Source organism: Rhinolophus sinicus, linkage group LG07 (assembly GCF_036562045.2).
Source record: "Rhinolophus sinicus isolate RSC01 linkage group LG07, ASM3656204v1, whole genome shotgun sequence".
NCBI lineage: Eukaryota > Metazoa > Chordata > Mammalia > Chiroptera > Rhinolophidae > Rhinolophus > Rhinolophus sinicus.
Window position 1 is genome coordinate 13,220,644 of NC_133757.1, and position 23,213 is coordinate 13,243,856.

The 23,213-nt window shown below is 43.1% G+C and overlaps 1 protein-coding gene and 1 long non-coding RNA gene across 22 annotated transcripts in view; one reads left to right on the forward strand and one right to left on the reverse strand.

The window, feature by feature from the left end:
• ABLIM1 (actin binding LIM protein 1) overlaps positions 1–23,213 on the forward strand; it is a 280,514-nt gene that overhangs the window by 113,597 nt on the left and 143,704 nt on the right. The window contains exon 1 of one of the 21 annotated variants that reach the window (XM_074339007.1): positions 14,164–14,628. The exons of 13 other annotated variants lie outside the window; for them this stretch is intronic. In XM_074339007.1, the coding sequence (XP_074195108.1) occupies positions 14,613–14,628 (16 nt within the window). In that variant the 5' untranslated portion in view covers positions 14,164–14,612. Of the gene's footprint in view, positions 1–14,163; positions 14,629–23,213 lie in introns of those variants that run through there. 7 more of the 21 variants (XR_012498398.1, XR_012498402.1, XR_012498404.1 and 4 more) reach the window with 7 other exon arrangements.
• LOC109444095 (uncharacterized) lies at positions 12,553–20,323 on the reverse strand. Its single transcript, XR_012498413.1, has 3 exons — positions 20,096–20,323; positions 16,992–17,618; positions 12,553–13,604 (listed from the first exon to the last, which is right to left on the reverse strand). It is a non-coding gene; the product is annotated as an uncharacterized LOC109444095 (long non-coding RNA).

Below are 23,213 nucleotides of genomic sequence, written 5' to 3' on the forward strand. Positions count from 1 at the left end.
CGAGGGCTAGGAAGGTCTTGGATGTCGTGGGCCAAAGAGGACTTTGTTATCTACTCACTGAGGGCTCTAGGAGCTTTTCTACTACATCTTCCCGGTGGTACTGAGATGCTGTGTTGGAAAAACGTTTTGCATACTTTGTAAACCCCAGACACCACGGTGAAGACCCTCCTTCAATGTGAGAGAAGGCCTTGAAAACAATATCTCCTGGGAGCTAGGGCAAGGAGGGGTGTCTGGTTCCTCCCGCGGCCCTGCTCTCCTGACTGATGGCTTAGACTAGTGGCTTTTCTGAACACCAAGTCGTAGCAGGAATCCGGTGCTTGCAGGGAGATGTGCAACCTCGTGGCCTCAATTCCTCCACATGCCAGGGCCACATCCAGTTTCTTGATGGAATGTGGTTCCCTCAAAACAGCAGTCTCACTTTGACTTTTATTCTGCGGACGATGGAAATGGTACATGGTGGAGAGTTTCTTCCACATCTCGGGAGAACAGGAGAGATTTGAGATTTCAGCTGTGTGGTAAAGCATTAGTTTGTATTGTTTTCTTTGGTTTATAGTGATCAATAACGCCTATTACCTCCCCAAGGCTTCCCATTCCATTGGTTTAATCATATTTCCAGGATCATAGTTTTAAGCCCTTGACGGTCAGGCCCTGCCTTTCTATCACGTCCTACCATTAACCCCCAAGCACCAGCACCACACCAGACTTCTCTGTCACAGATGTTTGAAGGACCCTTTCACCTTGGGCCTCTCTCTGTATGTGCAGTTCTGCTCCCTGGCGTACCCTTCCCGGTTCCTCTGACTCAGGCAGGATTCACCTTAAGCTTTTCCTCCTCTGGGCAAGCTTGCCTTCCCTCCTGCCTCCCCATCTTCTGTGCTTCCAAAGCATCCTAGGCATGTCACCATCAGAACTGCCTGTTTCTAAGCTTCTGTCTTTCAGTCCACAGAGTTCCTTTCTGATGGTACAGAGGGACCCAATTCACATTATTGTTCCATTATAGTACCTGGCATGGAAATAGGCCATAAATGTGTGAGTAAGTGAATGAATGAATGTTTTCAGAAATCAAATCACTGTTAGAATACAGTGGACATAAAATTTTCTCCCTGCCTTCGGGTAGCTGAAGCTTGGAGAAGCAGTATGGTGTAGTGGCTGCAAATTCAGGGCTGTGGAGTCAGACTACCCTGCCAAGTTCAAAGTCCAGCACCATTGTTTTTTAGCGGTGTGACCTGAACATGTTACTTAATACCTCTGAGCTTCAGTTTTAGCCCCTCTAAATGTGGATAATACTACCTACTTTGCAGTAATACTATAAGGACTAAAAGAAAATATGAATATAAAAGAAGAAAATATACTAGCATTTAGTAGGTTCTCGATAAATATTTCTCCCTTTTCCTCTTCTTCTCCCCACTCCAGATGTGTGAGAAGCTAAATAAATGGTTAGGTAATAAATATAATTAGTTTTCAAAGGAAGGAAAGATAATTTGGGTGTGATGCAACCAGGGAAAGAGGAAGTAAGATTTGAGCTGCAAAATAGATAAGATTTACCCAAAATATGAGTAAATATGAGTAAAGGAAAAATAGCCTGATGGTATGAGAGTAGAAAGGAAAAATAGAAGATAAGACATTTTTCACCTTCTTCCACTGCCTGACTGTGCCTGGTCCAGCCTTGTTTTGTTTTTGGTTTTATTTATTTTTTTAGGCCCAGGCATGTGAACAAGTAACCATTTTCAAGGGAATGTTCCCGTCTAATTTATTTCCTTGAGTGACTAAATATGCTGAAATACCCCATTAGTTTTCACCATATGTACTGAAAAACTAATCTTATTTCAAGTCAGAGAGCAAGGCAGTCTAAGTTTATTGTTTGGCATTGTTTTTATCCTGGCTAAAAAAAAAAAAAGAATTGATTCTTACTAAGAGTAGCTTGCCTTCACAGAAAGCCCTGATGTAGCATTATTTGATCCTAATGATTCTGGGGCATGCCTCAGGGCTTATGATTCTACAGCCCTGTTAACTTACTAGTGAATCAGCCATGGGTCTGGAATGACCCTGAGATGCAAGACGAAGGCTGCCGGCAGAAAGGTAGCAGAGTCTGTGTGCGATTCCTGATGATGTTAAGTAGCCAGGAGAGAAGTGATTACTTTCTCAGATTCCAGAAGGCTCCCCACCCAGAATGCATTAGAGAAATTCTTCACAGAATCAGAATTCACGGGACCTTCAAATTTAAATACTTCAGAACTTCAGATGGCCAATGGTATGCATTAGAATTCCAGCTGTTTCTGAAAGATAGAAATAAAAGTTTCATATCAACACCTTCCTACAGGGAGTAGGAGACTGAGGCCCACAGAAGGAAAATGACTTCCCCCAGCACTGCCATATATATTACAGGCAGACTTAGATGAAGAATTAGCCTTTTTTCTCCCTCTTTACCATTGCAGAAGGGACGACTGAAAGATTATCAACATTTTTTTTAGTTAAGTTTGAGATTCAGCTCAGGTGATACTTTCCTGTGAAGACTCTCCAGACTTCCACTCTTTGAAGGCCCTTCCTTAAGTCACACAAATGCCCATCCAAGTACCTTTATGCTTGGTTATATCTATTTGTCTGCATGTCTCTCCCTACCAGGTAGTAAGATTCTTATTGTCAGGAAAATGATCTTTGCTTCTCCAGTGTATAACACAGGTCTTCGTAAGTAAAGGTACTTCATATAGTTTCAAAATTAAGCTATCATCCACGTGCCTTAAAAATATACCATTTTAACATGTACAGTACTGTGGTTTTCAGAGTTGTGCAACCATCACCGCTATATAATTCCAAGGCATTTTTATCACCCCTAAAAGCAACCCTGTATCCATTAGCAGTCACTCCCTGTCACCAACACTCCCCAGTCCCTGGCAACTACTGACCTACTTTGTGTCTCCAGGGATTTGCCTATTCTGGACATTTCATATAAATGGAATCACACAGCATGTGGCCTTTTGTGTCTGGCTTCTTTCACGTAGCAATGCACATGTTTTCACGGTGCATTGATGTTGTAGCATGTGTCAGTACTTTGTTCCTTTCTACAACCAAATAATATCCCATTGTACAGACAGACCACATTTTGTTTTTCTATTCATCAGCTGATGGACATTGGGGTTCTTTCTGCTTTTGGGGTATTATTAACAATGCTGCTGTGAACATTTGTGTAAAAGTTTTGTGTGGAGGTACGTTTATAACTCTTTGGGGTACATATCTAAGACTGGCATTGCTGGGTCATATGCTAACTCTACATTTAACTTTTAGAGGAACTGACAAGCCATTTTCCGCAGGGGCTGCATTATTTTGCATTAAAATTTCACTTAATACAATTTTAAATTAAGTTAAAGCTATTCCCTCAAAGTGAAATAACCAGTTTTCACTACAATGAAAAATCCCATATGTACATTCATGTCTATCAGCATCCTGTATCTTATTCTTTATATCCCTATGACGTAAAGGTCTGCAAACATATTATGTAAAGGAAGGTAAGGTCTTGGCTGAAACATTAGTTAGTTGGTTGCTCTGTTCCTGCTGCAGGTGTCTTACTATAGCCCCCAAGTTGTGTTTGGTTGCTGTTTAGAGATCTTTTCTCATTCAAGTTCTGTTGCCATCGATAGCAACTGAAATGAATCAGAGGACCTCCCAGACCTCCTGACTCACGGTGCCCAGAAAACTCCAGCTCGCAGAGGTTTGCATGTGGCCCAGTGGAGAGGGAGAATTCTCATGACACATATTGCATCCTCATGGGATAAAGATGGGGTTGAGAAGAAAAGTCCCAGATGGTTGGGGCCACTGCCAGCACCCAGGCTTCTCCCTTTCTGTTTGTCATCACCTGGATGATTTCGTAAGGTCATTTTTGTTATCACTAGAATATTCTGGGGTGTTTAACATTAGCTCTCCCTGTAGGACAAATCCCAGCTCTGTTTCATATCACTCTTTTCGCCGAAGTGCTAGCATGTGATTCTACTATGGAGCTGGATATGTTCATCTGTTATCTTTTCCTCAGGCCAGACTTGTCCTTGAAGAGTACAGTCCAACTCTATAGTCGTTTGGTAGCCTGCACGTCGGCAGGGGTTTTAGCTACTTAATAAGTAACTGCCAGATCGCTGAGGTCATCAATTGCTCCACCATTATCACGGATGGAAATCCTATGTGATGTTACTTTGTTCAGTAATACTTCACCTGAACTTGATCTAGCCTAGCTCATGGTTCCATTGGTCTATTTTAAGAGTTTAAAGAGGATACAAGCAGCTACTTCCAACACATTTCTTGGTTAGCTTCTTTATCTAGATACCAGGAGTGGGCTAGATCATTTTCTATCTGTAGTAGCTGGTGAAAAGTTGTTGAACCCAACCCACTCTCTGTATTTGGGGAGGACCACATTCTACTTGAAACTTTCCTCTATCTCTTTAGTTAAGAGGCAAGCATTCCTTCCTTCAAAACTTTATAGTATTTTCTCAGGATCTCTGACTCGTCCCTTTCTACCTCTCTTCAGAGTTATTTAGGTACTTGGGCTATTTGCCCTACTAGAATGTAAACTCACTGAGGGCGTACCCCATGCATCTTTGATCTGTGCACCACTGTCTGCCTCAAAGTGAGGTTTTGTGTATTGTAGATGCTCAGTAAATACTTGTCAGCTATAATTCTTTCTCTTAGCAGTAATTTATTTCTCTTCATTCTTTCCTGATTTTTGCTCACTTTGCTTTCAATTGTGCGATGCTATGACTTAATGCTGTGTTTGTGGTTTAGTTGCTTTTTTCTGTGTGTACAGTTAACAGCCACTGAAGCATATTGGTAAATGCTCAGCATTCTTAGTACATTTTACTGAGGAAGGGGAAAAAAATTTTGTGTAATCCAGATCCCAAACCAAGAAGAATTTATGTTTTAAATATTTCCCTACCTGTCTACCCTCTAATTTCTCCAAGCGCCAACAAATCCAATACATATGCAGAGTGTTTTCCATCTTGCTGGGGAGTGGTGAGAAAGGATGAAGGGAACAAAATCACCTTCTATACCTCTTCCAAAAATATAGCCAACTTGGCACATGGCATATTGTACTAGCACAATGTTTGGTTGAATTGCAGCAATGTGTAGCTATTTAAAAAATTTTTAAAGAGAGCCCAGGAATGTATGTGACTACAATAGAACATTATTATAAAATGACTCATTTCTATAGAGTTTGATAAATGTCATAAATGACATCCTTGCCCCTAAAACATAACTTCAAGCTTAAAAGACATTTGGGGGCATATTTGTCTATGAGGCAGTTGGTAGTTCCGACTTCTGTGACCAGAATTAATCCAAGTAGGCTCATTTACATATTTTAAAGGAGAAAGCACTTCAGCATGGTGTCTGTGCATACAAATCCCATTGTGTTTGTACAATAAAATTATCCCATTCATTATTGATTCTCTTGAGAAAAAAAATATTCTGTCTGATGAGCATATTTGGTCTCTTCAGGGTATTGTTCTCTTTCAAATCTGTCTTTGAAATCTAAAGTAAGGACTAGTTAGAAATGGTCAGTGGACCGATACAAATTTTCCTTTGTGTTTAAGCATAATACTATGGATAACTGAGATTCTCTTTGTGTTGAACTACCCCCAAAAGCAGACCCTGAGACAAGGATTCAAGGGCACGTCATTTACTAGGAAGGTGATCCTAGAAAACACTGGTGGGGGAGTGAAACTAATAAAAAGTGAATTATCAAACTAGTTACCAGTGTGGGCAGCTAAAGCTCAAATGATTGGGAACTGTGGGAGATAGTGTAGGATATGCCTCAGGGATATTCCAGCCAAGGGAGGAGGAAGCTGGGGTATTTATCTACCACCTCCCCAAGCTACTTCACGTGCATTAACTCACTCATTGTGATGTTTCTAGTTACCAGGCTTGACTTGTAGAGGTGAATGTCCAAGAGGTACAAGAAACCAAAAGAGGGAGGAATATATATATATATATACATATATATTTATATTCCTCCCTCTTTTGATTTCCTGTATATATATATATATATATATATATATATATATATATATATATATATATATATATATGTATATATATGCGTATGAATAAGATCTTAGACAGTCTCATTGGAACCCAAGAAATGCTGAACAGCCAGGCCTCGGGAAGCACAGAATTCCAGGCTTCTCCAGGACCATCAGTTTAGTTTTGGGGAATATCCTATTCTCCTCCCTCCCAGCTGGCTTCTCTGACACACTACCCTTTGGAATTTTAGTATCCACATGTCTCTGTGAAGCCTGCCCCTGACCTGGTCTTCCTTGATCTTTTAATGTAAGTACCTGCCATTGAGTGGGACTTTGTATGTGTCTCTTCGTCAGATTCCCAGGAGTAAAATCCTAATTGGCCAGCCCATGTTTTTCAAGACAGGGTATACATTGCAAGTGTTTGGCCCTCTGATGGATGGGTTCCCCGCCCCCTCCCCAGTGTCTACTAACAATTCAGTCAGCCACGGACAAGGTGAGAAGTCATATGGCTCAGTGCCTACTCAAAAGAGGGGTAGCACAGGGACAGAGGAAGACTGGATGGGGCAAGGTACCCCCGAGGCATACCATTATACCTCGGCAAGACTCTATGTTGATATACGGAAATCTTGTCACGAGGAATTCCATGGCATTTGCATGACTATGTAGGCTGAATAACTAGAAAGAAAAATCAACCCCCCTGGGATTATCCTAGTGCCAGTGTATCATCTCCTTTTCATTCAGCAACTTCTCTGGAGGAAAGATGCTATGGGAATCCTAGATATGAATAAATTAGCGACAATTTTGGTTCTTACACGAAGAATCTGGATACAATCAGTACAAAGGTACAGGTGTATCATCTCCCTTTTCTTAAAGATATATTTGCCTTGAGATTCCTTTGTGTTCCCAAGACTGAGAAACAGGAGTTGAAATATAAAAACATATAATCTTTAATCAGAGGTAAAGCAATGAAGTGATGTGATTTGAGGCTCTTCTGTGAGATGCCTAGAGTAAAAATCCTGGATGGTCGGGTGCAAATCACTCGTCTCCTGCTGTGAAAACAGGGACAGAAGCACTCTTGTGCTTCTCTCCAACCCACCTCTCGATTATTGTTGGTATAATACTGTTTGCTCGTTGTTCTTTGCTTCTGTTACTCCAAACCTTGCCATTCTCTTCTATAACCATAATGCAGTAATTGGGGTATCCATTTCAGATTTAATAGAATTCACTGCTCACTGCCAATCCTTTTACTACATTATTTGCATTACTGATTTTGATGTGTCTCTTCATTGACTAAATGTTGTGGTCAAGAGGTTTTCCTGAGAAGGGTTTGCAGTGTTGTATTCCTGAGTACCTTTGTGCTTGTGGTGGTTTGCCTTTGCCTTTCTGTCTGAACAACATTTTGGCTGGCTGTAAGGTTCTGGGATCCGCTTGCATTCCCTGAAGACGTCCAGGTATTGCTCCATGGTCTTCTGTGCATCCATATTGTTGTGGAGAAGTCTGAGATTAGCCTGAATTTTTCTCTCTTGGTGGGTGATAGGTTTTTTTTCTGTCTTCATAGATAGAAAATGATGTCCTTTGAAATTCAAAAGCTTAGGACCGGACTTGGAGTTAGCATTTTGTATTCAATTTTGCCAAAATATTATACCTATACTCTTTAAATCTGCAAGTTCAAACCTATCTTCATTTCAGGAAAATTCTTGTGTATTTGATCTTTGAATACCTTTTCTGCTTCTTAGGTTCTTGACTTCTAGAACATAAGTTCTTTTTAAAGTATTACTTTCTTTCTTTATTTTTTATTTTATTTATTTTTTTTGCACGTCTATTGGTTTTCTCTCATTGTTTTAGGCTCTTTCTTCTGCATTCATTGAGTTCATCTCAAACTTTGTTCTATGCTAGGGACTAGATATTTTATCAGTATCTGTTCTGTTCTTGGATGTTTCATTTATTACTATTGATACTATCTTAGTCCTTGGTTTTTATTTGTTTCATCTATAATCTTTTTCCTCATCTCATTCTGTTATGTCATCATCTCACCCTTGACCTTTTGTAAATTTCATGCACTAATTCAACCTTCTGCATTGGTGGCCACTCCCCTTCATTCTAGTCACCACACAGAAGCCAGAAGGATCCCATGGAAATGACAGTCAGATCATGTGACTTTCCCTGTGACTTCCCACCTCACTCACAGTGAAAGCCAAAGTTCTTGCCATGACTCAGAGGACCCTAACTCTCGCCTCTCTCTCTTCTCTCCCGCCCTCACCTGCCTCCAGCCACGCTGGCCTCCTCACTGCTTTGAACACACCAGCCAGTAATGGCTGTGTACTTTGCATGCTTATTTTGGCCTGTTCCTCAGATGATGGCTGAAATGTTCGAGGAGAATGAGAGAGAGGCTATTTTCTGGGAGTGTGGCAGGGCATAATGAGAGTTGTCAGGAAGGAGGAGAGCAAACGTAGGCTTTGTACACCTTACAAAACTGCTGTGCCACCCCCACCCCCAATTTTCATGTGTCTCTCTGTAAACCACAGGAATGCTACTCCGTGAGAATGATTAGTCATGGTGGATGACGGACTTGCATCTTAAAAGACTTGATATGTGGGCCTGGGGACATCTTCTGTCCAGCCAAGGATGAGTCCAGCAGGCCAAGGTTATGATGCTGTTCACGTGGCAGGTCCTGTGATCAGAAGTCTAAGAACTAACACAGGATAAGGTACCAGGAGAGAAGATCGTTTTACACAGACAAGGCCAAATGGAATATCGTTTCCATTGTTCCAGGTCCTTTGGAAATGCCAAAAAAGTCAATGTACGTCGAGTGCATCTTGACTCAAAAAGTGTGTATGTGTGTGTGTTAAGCGGTTGGGGAAAGGGAAGAGGGGATCTTTAGTGACCTCTGTAAAAGGGAAGACCCAACCAATCAAAAGGAGGTCCTGTGGCTTTTAAATTTTAGCAAACCTAGTTGTTTCTTCATGTGTAAAGTGTAATATTATCTCATCCAGTTGTTATGAGGATATAATGGGGGTAATAAATGTAAAGAGTCTAGAGTGCTGGCTGACATAATAAGCACACTATACATGGTGATAGAAGTGGTGGTGAGGGTTAGTTATTATGGGGACTTCGTAAAATGACTCCCTGATTAAATTCCTTTTCAGCGTGCTTCCTCTCCGAGGTGAATTACTGGTTTCCATCCTGGCAAATATTTTCAAGCAATCATTAAATTGATTTATATAGGAGACTGAATTGACTTCTAATTTGTTTCTTAGGTTTTTTAAAATCAGTCTATTTGACTATAAGAATGAATGCTTATGTAGTGTTTTGACTTACTGTATTAAGCCAGTGACATTTATTCCTTAGTAGTCATCAAATATTGCATTCCTATTTTGTGCCTGTCACTATGTGACTGCAGATAGTCACCTGTGACCCTTCCCTTAAAGAGTCCACAGTCCCTTGCCAAAGCAGACATGCAACTCCTTCATCACAGTATCTTCTCTCTTGATATCTTATTGTTCATTAGTTCTTGGACTCCTTAAGATAGGTGAGTAGCATCTTAGTCTTGGCCTGTGGGCTCATCCTTGGCTAGACAATTCAAAGCACCGGTGGCAGTCAGGCACGAGAAAGGTGGAAGTGTTGCAAAAGAAGGCCTGCAGCTCTAAATGATGGAAAGGGGCCGTTTTTCTATCCTAATCGCTGTATTTCTATCTAGAAAATATTAAGGAAAAGGGTAAAGCTAATAGTAAACTCCAGGGAAACAAATGGCCTCTTCCCGAATAATTTAGAGCTATTTCTGTACTCCATGTGAACTTCTCATGTACCCGAAATTAGGCTAAAATCCATGAAATTCTCTTTACAATCAAAAGGTCCTTTGAATTCTGGTAATAGAATTCCAGTACACTTGTAGAAAAATGGCTTCTTTTATGCTCACTCTATACTTTCTATCCTTAGTGGGTTATTTATAGGGAACATTAAATATACTTCAGTAATTTTTGTCATTTTCTCAAGCTGCAACCAATTCCTTAGATCCAAATTCAGAAGTGGCTTCCAAGAAGGACCATGCAGAAGTTTTGGATCCAAATGTAAAATAATTCTACTTTAAGAATTCATGGAAAACAACTTTGCTGGCCATTGATTCTGTGAGATTCACATGGAAAAAAATCCTAAGAATTATCAGTTGAGGACAAGAGAATTAGTAGGATCACGAGGGCTCAGACACTTAGGAATTTTCCTCAGACTGTGGGAAATTTTAGAATCATCACTTCCAATCAGTGTCAGTAAGATTGCAGTGAATGTCGAGATAATTGTTATTTTGGCCAAGGAGAGAATAGGGGTTGTTTTTCAGAAGTGGTGAGATGGTATGTAGCTCTGTTTGTAAATCTCATGTTCATTCACCTCCTGACATGCAGGCCAGTGTGCTAGGCCAGTGGTCCTTAGTCACTTACGAAGCTGCTTGTGGCGCAGGCTTCACCTCCAGAGAATCTGAGGCGTCAGACCTTGGGTGGGGACTAGGTGTCTGCATGTAAAGCACCCCTAGTAGTTCTGTAGACTGTGGTCTTGGGAGTCTAGAAAAGCCAGAAACCCTCCTTGCCTTCTGGAGCTCACAGCCTAGTTCTGGAGATGAAGCCACTACATTACAGAAGGATAAACCAATGGGTTTGTGCGACTCAAAGTGCGGTGTGTGGGATGTGCATGGCTGTCATTTTATTCTATTGATCGGAAATATTTAGATAAACTAATAAACTTAGACATTTCCTGACCATCTATTATTTGTCCAGCAGCCTGCTAAAAACTGGACATGCACAAACCAACACAACCCAGTTTGCACAAAGGAAGCAATATGGTTGGAAACAGAACATGGTGGACTTTGAAACGCATCCAAAGTCTTTTGATCTTAACTTGGAGAGAAACTGATGGCTCAGATTTGAGATTAACCACGTCACTTCTAAGGCCCCCCCTCCTTAGCGTGGCTTTCAGAGCCCTCTGTGACCGACCACCCCAGCCTTAGCTTGAGCCCCTCCCTGTATCCCATGAACAGTGAACTACTTGATACCTTCTCATCCCACAACCTACCCTTGAAATGACCTTGGCAGGCCTTACTTGCCTTGTCTCCTCTCCGGGGCTTCCTGTTGAGCTCAGCACTGCCCTGCACCCTATGCACGCTTCTTCTGTCTTAGCACCCTCCTAATTTCCTTGAGAATATTAGTGCGTATGCATCTCCTCCACCAGGTGGTAGGCATCTCCAGAGCAGTGCTTTCTCTCTCCTTGTTTTTGTACTGCCAACCCCATACCTGGCATTCAGTAGGTGCTCCGTAAATGTCAAGGTGAGGTTGATAGATGTAAACATTAAATAGATGGCAAACAAGGGACTCATTCTTGAGTCTTCTTTCAGCTGAATTCTGCTAGAAAGGATATGGAGGGCTCCTTTGCCAGTGAGCGCAAAGGTGTGGAGGGATGTGTGCTATCTGGAAAGCTGGTGTCTGTGGCCATAGAGAGGTCCCAAACTTTCTGCTCTGCAGTGCACAAGCAGAAGACAATCCTTGGTTCTGTGGAGAGAGAGCAGTGAGGAAGTGGACTCTGTCAGGTTGCTTGTTTCCAGGTTGTAACTTCATTGTCATGGCTTCTATTGAAATGACGTACGCTTGGAGTTCTGCCAAGAACGGCTGTATGCTAACCGAGCTTTCTCTTCAACAAAATGGTTTCTGTCTTTTGGTCACTTGTGGACAACCATGCCTTCATTTTGTGAGTGTATGAAAAGGTGGCTGTGAGTCAGTTTGGGGAATGAAGCAACGAATAAAATCATGAGTTGGTGTCTTCATTATGAAGTCTTAGCTCATCCGAGTTGGAATGAGATTGAGATAAATTCTTTGGAAATAATCTGTAGAAATAAGAATAAAATGTCCTGCCATCTTATGAACCGTACATGTTTCATTGTTTTCTTGATTTATTTTGCTGCATTTCTTGTAGCTTTAACCGTAAAGTAGAAAATCTCTATGCTTTGCTTCTGAAAGCTCTGAGCTATTGGGCTCTAGGCAAGGAGACAAAAACAATTTAGTTTTACTCTCCCACATTCCAAAAATAACTTCAGTAATACCCTCTTTGGTTATCTTAAAAGTGCAGAGTGGCTGTTTTTATTCTAAAGTAGCAGTGTCTGATTGTTGGGGGGGGTGGAGGGGGGGACTTTAGCCATATGACTATTATTTAGCAACTAAATGCTGGTGACTCATTCACTTTGACGGCAGTACAGGAAAATTCTTTCCATGGAAAACACAGGAGGGGGGGAATCTCTGAACCACTGTGTAGTATTTTCCTTTAGAAAAGGCTTCCCTGAAAATGAATAGGCACCAGCTGTTACTCTGTTAGCCGAGTCTCCAAAGCTGCCAGAGAGCCTTTCTAAACCGGGGTTTCTGGGAACTTATCCACGAAGGTAGACAGGTAGGTTCAGAGCTGTAATAAGGAACCAGTTTAGTTAATAAGTCTCAGAATTAAAAATTGTCGTCCTGAGTAAAAGATAAATTGAATTAATTGCATTTATAGTATCTGGAACACTTATGTATGATTGGGTTTGGACTAATAGAAAACCAATGGTGTTTCACTGTCACATTCCATTAGGGAGAGGGCAGTGAGTAAGAAGGAGAGAGAGAGGGAGGGAGGAAGGGAGGGAGGGAGGGAACATTGTTCCCTTGGCTTTGAGCTGAATAAGCTGAAGGCCTGGGAGGGAAGTGTCTGAGGGCGGTGCTTATCTATTTATGCAGCAAAAACATAATAAATTCAATTCACCTGCTTAGGCTCACAACCCCACACTGATTTCTGCTCGCCGAGGTTCATTTTGCTTGTCAGCGTCTCCGTCAGTTCTCTCAGGGTGATTAGGGGTGGACGGAGTAGACCAGGGCAGTTTCAGCCATGAAAATGTGGGAATGGGAAGGGCTCATGTCTTTCATACTCAACCCTGCCCATCCCTCTGGACTGGAGGTCATGGTGCTCTCCTATTTATGAATGGAGGGCAGAGAAGCTGCTAAAAGGCTCTTCAGTGTTTATCCTCCAACTGGCCGCTGACTTAGGAAAGCCACAGCCCTACAGGGCTGCAGAGGAGACCCGGAGCGGTGTGGGTGAAGTATGTGTCATAGAAAAGACGACCCAGGGGTTGGAGAGGACTTAGCCCTTCCTTACAGGCGGAGAGGCCCAAGCTATTAATAGTAAAACCCTGAGTCACAGATGTAGGAATGTCACAGCTGCTTGAGAACTGCTACTGTTACCCATCAGCAAAACAGCAGTAAGGCCTGGCCCAGCCCCAGAAACGTACTTTCAGCTACAAACACCCTCGGAGTCAAAGATGAGGCAGGTGGATTGACTTCATTCCTTTCTGTTCCCCTGGCTCTCTTAGACCCAACACGTTACAATATTTGCAGTAAATACAGTCTAATACTGGCTGTGCATTCTGGTTCGCAAAGATGTGTTGGCCATCTGCTGCTCCTGGAGTGGTGCTGCGTCTGTTTTTTTGTCTCTTGCTCATCACATTTCTCCCACATGGTGGATGTACGTGAGGAGTGGCGGAGACTGAACACACGGTGGCCGTTGGCTTTATGAACCCAGCAGTCTTCTGCTCCCAGGAGGGCCTACCTGTGACTCGGGGGGTCAGAAATCAAAAGCCTTGTTAGGAGCCTCTGAGGCAGGGTCACCCTCAGGCTAGTGAGGGGTACGGTGGTGACAGCCCCTTCTTTTGTAGCTAGGGTTCCCCCTCACATATACGCATCCGAGGGATTTGTCTAGAAAACTCTAATGAAGCAGAGAGAAAGTGGATGTCAAAATCCTACCTAACTGGATAAGTCAGAATTTTACTTTGATCCAGAATTTGATCTTGGGTGAGGAATTGAAACCTGAAAAGAGCCTCTTCCCAGGCTGTCTCTCACTGTCTGTCCTCAGTCCCCACCCCCATCCAGGTAAACCACAGGGGGGGAGCAGCCGGGCAAATCAAATGTCATTATTTATGTGTGTTTTTTTTCATTTGTAATTGAGCCTCTAGGACCTTAAAGAGGAATAAAATGAACCCGAAGGAGCCACTAGCATTATGTTTCTACTAAGGCTAATTTTATTTATTCAGTTTGTCTGAAACGAGCTCTAGAAAGAATGAAAGCAGCAGTAATAGGAAACGAATAAGCTAACAATTGACTAGTTTTACCGACTGGAACCGTCCCTGGCTGTTTTTGGCCCCTCTCTGCTGGCAATCATTTATCAGACCCCGGGAGGGGCCAGGGCTCGGGAGCATGGCATCGCCCGTTTTCCCCGGGCTTCGCGCAAGGAATGCAAGGTGGTGGCAGTGACCAGAGATTAGGGCAGTGGAATTTTGCATTTGTTACAGCAGCAGCTGTAGCGAGTGGTTTCAGCCCAAGGGCAGAGTCCCCGAGCAGGGCGCGGCACCGCTCGGTGGCGATTGCCGGGGCGGTTACCGGAGCTCGGCCCTCCGAGCTGGGGGCGGGATTTTAGAAAGAAGCCCGGGACTTGGCGAGTGGATGCTGGGGCTTTTCCTCGCAGCCTCTGCAGCGGCGGGTCTGTCTGCCCAGGCGCGCTTCCCCTCGTCGACTTCATTCCCTTTTCCTTCAGTGCTGCTCGCCAGAGGACCCGGTTGCCATGGTGAAGGAGAAAGGTAATTATAAATATCGATCACTGTTCACGGTGGCAGAAGTTGGAATGGTGCTGCAGGGCTCGGCTACCTTATGGGGGATGATCGGTGGAGACCGGGCAGACATGTTCTTGGTGCAAGAATCTCTGTATTGTGAGTGAAGCTGGGGTTTCCATGGACCGAGAGTTCATTAAGGACCTTTCATTTGGCTACGGCATCTGAAGCACATCCTATTTCTGGACTGTTTGCACAGCTGAGCTCCTGCGCCTGTGTCTCTTTGAACTGTTATTGCATATTGAATTTTGGGTTGTGTTTGAGACTTGCCTACCTGCCCCCATCCTAGCCTTCAATCTCTTACTCACCGCCACCCAAATCAGTCAATTAATTAAGATGTGTAATGAAAGGATCCTTCTACCAGGTTTGCGCTGTTTGCGAACCTGCCCAAGACTAGCTGGGACCGGCTGGAAGGAGAAGCAGACTGTTTTAAAGGTTTCAGGGATGCTACTTTAATAACCTGGCATTTCCGCTGTGTCCCTAATCAGTCCTGCAAACATCTTGTTAAAGGATGTGGTATGTGTCAAAGGTGCCAGATCACCTCAGAAGGAGCATGTAAAAAGGAGGGGGGTCCTCTGCCAGGGACACAGCATTTATGTACGGGGCGTGGTCCTGAGTGTGAGTTAACGCTCTCAGAATTGAATTACAGTTTGACTCGTTGGTTTATCCAGGAAAGGCAAAAGAACGCAGCAGTGTTGGATGTTAATTATCCAAGTAATATAATAAATACATCTTATGTTAAGAAAGTGAAGTGTTGCAGGAGAATGGATAGTGCAAAGTGAAAGCCCCTTGTTCCTACCCTGTCAACCTCCATTTCCCCTTCTCTCCAGAGGTAAGATTGTTACTATATGTGTATTTTTCTAGACAGGAATTAGATACGTAGATAGATAGATGTATGCAAATGGGATCATTCTAAGACCATTTTTTCTGAGACTTGATTTTTTTTTGTCTCCTCTTAATATCTTAGGGACCTTCACCACAAGGTTTTTATAGTATGAGCAACCACTGTTTAGTTTTGCTCTTTGGTAAACTTGGATTTCTTCTGCCACATTTTCTAACTGTGAGACATAACTTTCCCCACACACATGGACCTCTGCTCTTTCGGGGTTACCTGAAACCATTTCGGTGACATCTATATCTACTTTCTCTCAAAGCCCCTACAGGGAATAACTTTGACGGGAACATGCTGAACTCAAATTGATTCTTGTTGCTGGAAACTCGGTTCGGTTTTACTATCCTAATGACTAGGTGAAGAACAGGATCATGACAGCTAACAGTGCCACTACGGCTGTGCCTTAGGACAAAGAGAAGCAGGTTTCTCTCTCTCTCTCCCTTCTGTTCCTGGATATCTTGAATAATCACTTGCTTTCGCTTTCATCTTTCACTGAGTAAGTGGTAATTGAGTGAAATTATTTGGTGTATAGAAAGGCATTTCTAATGTTTCCTCTCTTTTGGGGGGTGCTTCCAGGAACCCTCAGAATAACAAATACAGATGTTGACATTTAATAAAAATCAACACTCTTCACTTTTACTGCCCACCCAACTGGAACAACTTCGTCCTGATCTCTACTGCTAATATTTTTCAGTTTGTTTCCCCCATGTGAGTAATTTATGAGTGATGGGAAAGGGATTACAAAAGCCACTTTGTGGGGCCACGAAAGCCACAGACTTGCTCTGTGTTAGTATGCTGTGTTTCCCCGAAAATAAGACCTGAACAGAAAATAAGCCCTAGCATGATTTTTCAGGAGGACATCCCTTGACGTAAGCTCTAATGCGTCTTTTGGAGCAAACAGTAATATAAGACCCAGTCTTATTTTCAGGGAAACATGGTATGTATTGTAGATCAATAATCCCCAAATAGCAACTCTTTTTCTAAGTCATCGCAGACTTTCTGGGGTTCACTTTTGCTTTACAAGTCAGTAGCCTCGTTCTAACTGGAACACTTTGAACAGGCCACTGAAAGGTCACATACTAGTATTATCTTTGCCCGCAGCCACTGATTAAAAAAGGCTGTTCCTTTTTTATTTGGAGGTCTGTGTCAATCCATCCCACTCCCTCCCAGCTCACTGCTCGCACTGACCTCAGCCAACAGCAGAGGAAGACAGGTGTTTTTGGCAGGTACAAGAGCTGCCATGGAAAGAAATGAATTTCATGATAGCTTTTCAAGTGAGAAGGGCACAGGAGAGCATGTAGTACTGGTGGGCGTTCATTCTAGAGGTGAGAACCCTGGGGTTTAGAAAGGGTAAATAAATTGCTCAGGGACACACAGGAGATAATTGGCCCATCATCCTGCGTTCCATCAAAGGTGCACATGGAGCAGTGACTGCACTTACCGAGGGTGTTGACATCCACTGGCTCCCTCACTAGACAGCGAGCCTCTCGGAAGCAGCACTGTGTCACCAATTTTAATATCCAGTGCCTAAGTTAGTGTCTGCCCCATTGCAGAACAGGCTGGCCTGTTCTCAGAGCTGGGACTGGAACTAGGTCTTCTCAATTCTGAGACCTCTCCAGTCCTTTCCATTTCTTCTTGCTCTCTGAGAGGCCTTGCTCCTTCCTCCTGGAGCTGACACGGATCACCCCCGAGCGGGCTCAGATCATGGCAGCATCCACCCTGAGAACAGGAGAGATCTTCTGAGGGAGTGACAGAGGTTCCCTGTTGTGCTCACCACTTAGAGGTGATTTCACTCCCACTGCTTTGTGCCATCATTTTCTCTCCTGGATAAAGTTTTCAGGCATCTATCTGCTTTGGGGTTGACACGGACTGGCGGGAAAGGTTGCTGGTGGATCTCACCGCTGCTAGTGTGGAATGGCATCTGTTAACACACTTTGACCCGCGTTATCTTTTGTTCTCCTACCCAGGCGCCCACTCACTCCCAGTGGCAGACACTTAATGACCTGGGAATCTTGATGAAATGGTTATTTCTCTGATGTGTTCAAGGGCACGTTATCCTTGCTATATCCTGTAACAAAGAAACAGGAGAGACTTCTGTGGGTTTATCAGTCAATATCTGTCTTCCTGAATACATGCTCATCAACCTAAACTCCAGAGGCCCACTATAGTCATTTAAAAGCTGTAATTGTCTCGCTTAAGTGTGTTCTAGTACAAGTTGTAAAAATACACACAAAAGGGATTTATTTCTCTTTGTTAGAGAAAGCAAAATAAACAAATACTAGAGATTAAGTTATGTAAACCTCATCTAATGTAAATAATAAGGATGCTTATGGCTCAGAAGCCATGTGAGAGAATGAGAATTTAGCAGCGAGGGACACAGCAAGGTAAATAGAGTTTTACATTTAGACACATCATTTTTTTGTTTGTTTGTTTTGTTTTTTTGTTTGTTTCCTGGAAGCTTTCTGACACTGTTGGATGGCCCAACTTGCTTTTAGGATAGAGTGGGACCCTGTGAAACTCATTTCAGTTCACCCTCGAAGGAGAGATATTCACTCTCCATCTCAGGTGCATGGGACACACACACACACACACACACACACACACACACACGGCAGTCTTGTTTCTTGGTGGCTTCTGAGAATAGTGGTGTACTGTGTCTCAAATGCGCCCTACAGACTGGCACCAGAGTAATCCTCTTAGGACATTGATGTCATATTTCCAGCTCAAAAACCTAAATGAGTGACAAGGTATAAAGTTCAAGACTTCCTGCTAATCATCGAGGATTCGCCCCAAGTTCTTAAATTACTTCCTCCCCATGCCTAGCTAAGCCAATCTTGTTTTATTTTCAATGTTCTTCAATCTGCTGGTTATTGAACACATACTAAGTGGCAGGCTTTGTGTTGAGAGCTCTATATACATTATCTCTAATTTTTTAACCCATCAATGTCGGTTGTATTTCCCTCCTTTAGGAGATGAGGAGGCGGAAGCTCACAGGAGTGAGAAACTCTCCAAAGCTCACTTAGCTACAAAGGAGAAGAGCAAATTTTCTATCTGGCTCCAAAGCCTGTGCTAACTGTACTGTACTCTCCCTCTGGCCCCATTTTTCCTACCTGAATAGTCTTGGAGGGCATTTTCCTTCTCCAGTCTCTCTCGTACTACGCCTCCTGCCCTCGTGAGAAATATATATTCTCCTCTTCTGTATTTGTCCAAGACCTAACTCAAGATCTGCTTCCTTATAATGCTTTTCAAAGGCCTCTCCCTTCTGTGCATTCTTTTAGAATTACTCTGTGCAGCTAAGTCAACACCAGAGAAATTAAACAATTCAGTCACCTGTGGAACTTAAGAAAGAGCTCTGTCTCTTCTCAAGTATTTATTGACTTCATACGTGATCTGATAAAGCAACATTTAGAGGTGTGGAGTATTGCTGCCTCTAGTGATATCCACCCCCACCCCCTACCAATCCCTTTCCTCCCAAAACACACACCCACACAGGCACTACCCACTCAGGCAGGCGTGTGCACTCTGCCTAAGGTAATCGAAACCCATTTCTATTCCATCCTCGGGGAAGTCTGAGGACAGTAGGTCTTTCTGTGCAGTGTAATAATTCCTCATAGGCCAAGTCACATTTCAGGGCCCCTCTTTAATGTGTAATAGCCACTCCTGGATTCAGTTTTCCAGTCCAACTTCCCAGATTGTTGCTTAATGTCCCACCCCTACTTACTCCTGGAATATTCTAGGTTCTTCATCTTTTCCTGAATTTGAAAAGCCCCAAGTTTTTCAAGGGGACACCAATGACAAGGACATTTCCTAAGTAAGTTCTAATGGGAAGCTATCGATTACAGGAGACATCACAATGCTGCAAGTTGCAGAATAAATTGTCTCGATCAGTGACTTAGGCACACAACTCAGTTTGAGTTCTGCATCTTGGGAAGGAGGGGAGCTCCGGTTTTATTCCCCCATAGTCCTCTTGAGAGAAAAAAATCCCAGCATAGATTGCTCTGTCTGTTTTATAAATGAACATGCTCCTCTCACTGAAAGTAGGGCTCTGCCCAGTTTATCTTCACTACAAAAGGGCTGTCTCGATGATGGGATTTCCAAGGCTAAAGGAAAGAACTTCACATTTAAAAAAACAACAACATTATAACAAATCCTCTGCCACTTACTCATTGATGTCTAAAAAATGTTTATTCAGAAAAAAAAAAAAAGGCTTAATTTCCACAGTTAGAGGTCAGGCTGGATGTGTGAAATAAATCTGAGAGAAGGAACTCATTGACTTAAGTTTACCCGAGCTGTGGAGAGCAATTTTTGATGAGGGGTAAACTGAAGAACGTGGAGTCTGCGGTCATCTAAGCTGGGGTTGAGCCAGCCCTGTTGTTAGTTACTCGCGGTCTTTCAGAGGTGGCCCTGCCTCTTACCTCCCCAATTACCTGGTCAGGTGACCAAGAAGGATGAAACAACCTACTGCATCACAGAAACCCTCCTTTAAAGAATAACACAGTGACTTTTCCAATTCTCACAGAAAAAAACATCCCAACTTAGGCTCACCTTACCAAGAAGAAGATCTCGGCATCTGATTCACTTTGAGGAGGGGGCCCATCTGTGTCATCATTTTCATAGCCCCTGGGGGCGGGGGGCAAGAAAGAGGGTCCCGATATTGCTTGCCTCTCATATACCAAAATCAACATGTTTTCCTGAGCCAGCAGTAGAGAGCCAGAGGAGTTTGCCGAAGGTTCAGTGACGGGTGAATGGTGCAGGATTTCTTCCCATTGTGGTTGCCTGATGTGGGCTCACCACGACAGATACCAGCCCAGTTTCTTATTTCATTGTGTGTTGGTCTGATGGTGACTCAGACTGAGAGGTATGTTGATCCCAAACTGGCAGGAGCTGTGTATTCAAGGGCAACTGTTAACAGTGGGGAGGGTGAATGTTTGTATGCATGACCTCTTTTTGCTGAAACATTGTATTTGTGTTCACACTGATGTGATTAATGCCATTATGGCCCAGGGTGCCCTGGTGGGTACCAGGGGTAAGTTTCTGTGTCTCGTTGCAATCAAATAGCTTGACTTCTTTGAATACTTGGACTTAACCATGAAGATGCTGGTGTTCTTGATACTTCCAGGGAAATTGCTATCTGGGGCAGTGGTTCTCAGACGTTAGCAGTTAGCAGGCATTGGGACAATGTGGAGGGCTTGATAAAACATGGCTTCCTGAGCCCTGCTCCCAGAGTTTTTGACTCAGTAGATCTGGGGAGGGACCTGAGGTTTGGCATTTCTTGCAATCCCAGGTGATGTCCATGCTTCTGGTCCAGAGTCCACACTTTATCACTGTCTCGGGAATCCATGGTTTCTGTGGGTAAAACGATCAGCCCTCCAGGCAAATAAGTGAGAACTTTTATATAAGTAGCCTCTCCATTCCCTTTTGTGAACTTTATCTCACTTACAATGCAGAGATGACAAAGAGAAGGCAAAGAGCGTCATTCTCTCTCTGACTCTCCTGCAGTATAGAACAAAGCTGTAGTTCATAATAAAACAGACCTGGTATGAGACCCCAGCGGCCAAAACACTGCTATACTGTATGACACTGCATGTGCAGACAGGGGGCAGGTGCGTGGGGGAGGAAGTTACAAGGCACCTTTTCTTGGGAATGAGTTGGGGCTCAGCTTAACTTGGGGAAGGCAGCACTGATTTGGAGTCGAGGTACAGGTGTGCCATTCTCTAGGCATTGTTCCTAATTCTCGAAGGGTTAGGTGAGCCTTTTTACTGGGGTTCACAAAGCTCTTTGGTATTCTTTGGTACAAGATAGTTTCAGTAGATATCTTGGCTTACAACTCCGTCTTTCATCTTTGAGGAGCTAAAGTATATTATTTGAAACCTGGAGTGTTTTACCCACTACCACTGTATTGGGTCTATATTCTAGCTGTCCATATTTTTTCTGTTGTTGATGCTCTATTGTTGTTCATTATTTGAAACATTGAGAAGTGAGAAGTTTCAGAAAAATTAAAACAGAATGGTAGAAAAAGATAGCAATGTTGTTCCAGACTGGAGGATCTAAAGGGAAATGGGAGAGAGGACTAAGTACCTCTCAGAAAAATGACAGGGGCTGTGGGGTCCCAGGTCCATGAAGTGATGCATGGGACAGATGAGTGTCTACTGGACTTCTGTCTATGGGCCACTCATGGGACCCTGTCTGGACAGCCATTGAGGCTGTCAGTGTTAGGGCCAGCAGTGGGACTGGTAACAACTGGGCTGGAGTCCAGTTATGCCGTTCTTCCTCGTCTGGAAAACACTACTGGTTCTGCCATGTGTAAAGGTCCCAGCCTGAGACAGCCATAGCAGTGGGCTTCTCAATCACGTCACAGATTTATTGAGGTCTACTCTCTGCAAAACATTTTGCAGATAACCTGATACACTGAAAAGTGTGTACCCTCAGTAGGTTAACGAATCAGCCAGTGTCAGGAGGGGTGCTGGTTGAGAATGCAAATAGAGGTGACATAAGGTGATAGAGGTGGTATAAACTATATTCTGTGGGGGTTCCAAGGAAGGAAGAGTCAGTGTTTCAAAGCAATTTTTAAAAAAAGATTTATAGAAAAGGGAGCATTAAGATTGGCTTTGAGAAGTTCTATACGTTTCTCATGGTTAGGGATCGTCTTTGATTCCACTTATATCCCTAACATAGTGTCTGCTCCATCATAAGTGCTCAACGAATGTTGAATGGACTAATACGTGAATGAATGATGTGTATGGGTAGGGGAGATGGTTATCCTTATTTAAATGTTCATTCAGAAACTAATAAAAGATAAACAATCTAGATAAAGAAGCAAATAAAATATAGTTCTTGACCTGAAGTCACTCACATTCTAGCAAGGAACGTAGACACATAAATAAGTAATTACAGTACAATGTGAAATGTGTTCAACAGGGACGACTAAAGTAATATGGGACCACAGAGCAGGGAGTGATTAATTCTGCTGCAAGGTCATGGCAGGTTAGACTTTGAAGGGTGACTAGGAGTACAACAAGTGGATAAAGAGGAAATGACAGAAAGGTGGTCAAGTAGGCAAAACAGAACCAGTAAAATACAACCTCTATCTGAGGAAATGCTGCCAAAATGGGTTTGGTAGGAGCTTAGTCCAGCAATGGACACGAGGAAAGATAAACAGAGGGTTTTGAGGGTCAGGATGAGGTGAGGATGGTTAGAACTGGAGGTTGCACATACAGATGCCTCTAAGAACCAGTCAGGTAACCTAAAGTAGTGGATATTGGGGCAAACTGGACATCATGGCCCTCTCTAAACAGAGAAGTCACTGTGTCACTCTATCCTAGGTCCCATGGAGGGACATGGGCCAACTGACCAGACCTTCCAAGTTTCAAGAGCTACTAGAAATGGTGATTATTATGTAAATCTCCAGATGTTTCAATGTTGGCAAATGATTCAACTCTCTTCAAAAAACTCTTTGTGTAAACCAAACAAAACATGCCTGTGAGCAGGGTTTAGCGAAGGGCCTGTGGTCTGAGGTTTAACACAGCGCTCACCAAACCTACCCATGGTAAAAAAACAAACACATTTTCACACATGAAGACTCGTGATTGGTGCACATACGCATATAAATGGCTATAACAAAAGTCACAGAAAACAACTTGCCTTTACTGTCTGCTATTTTCTT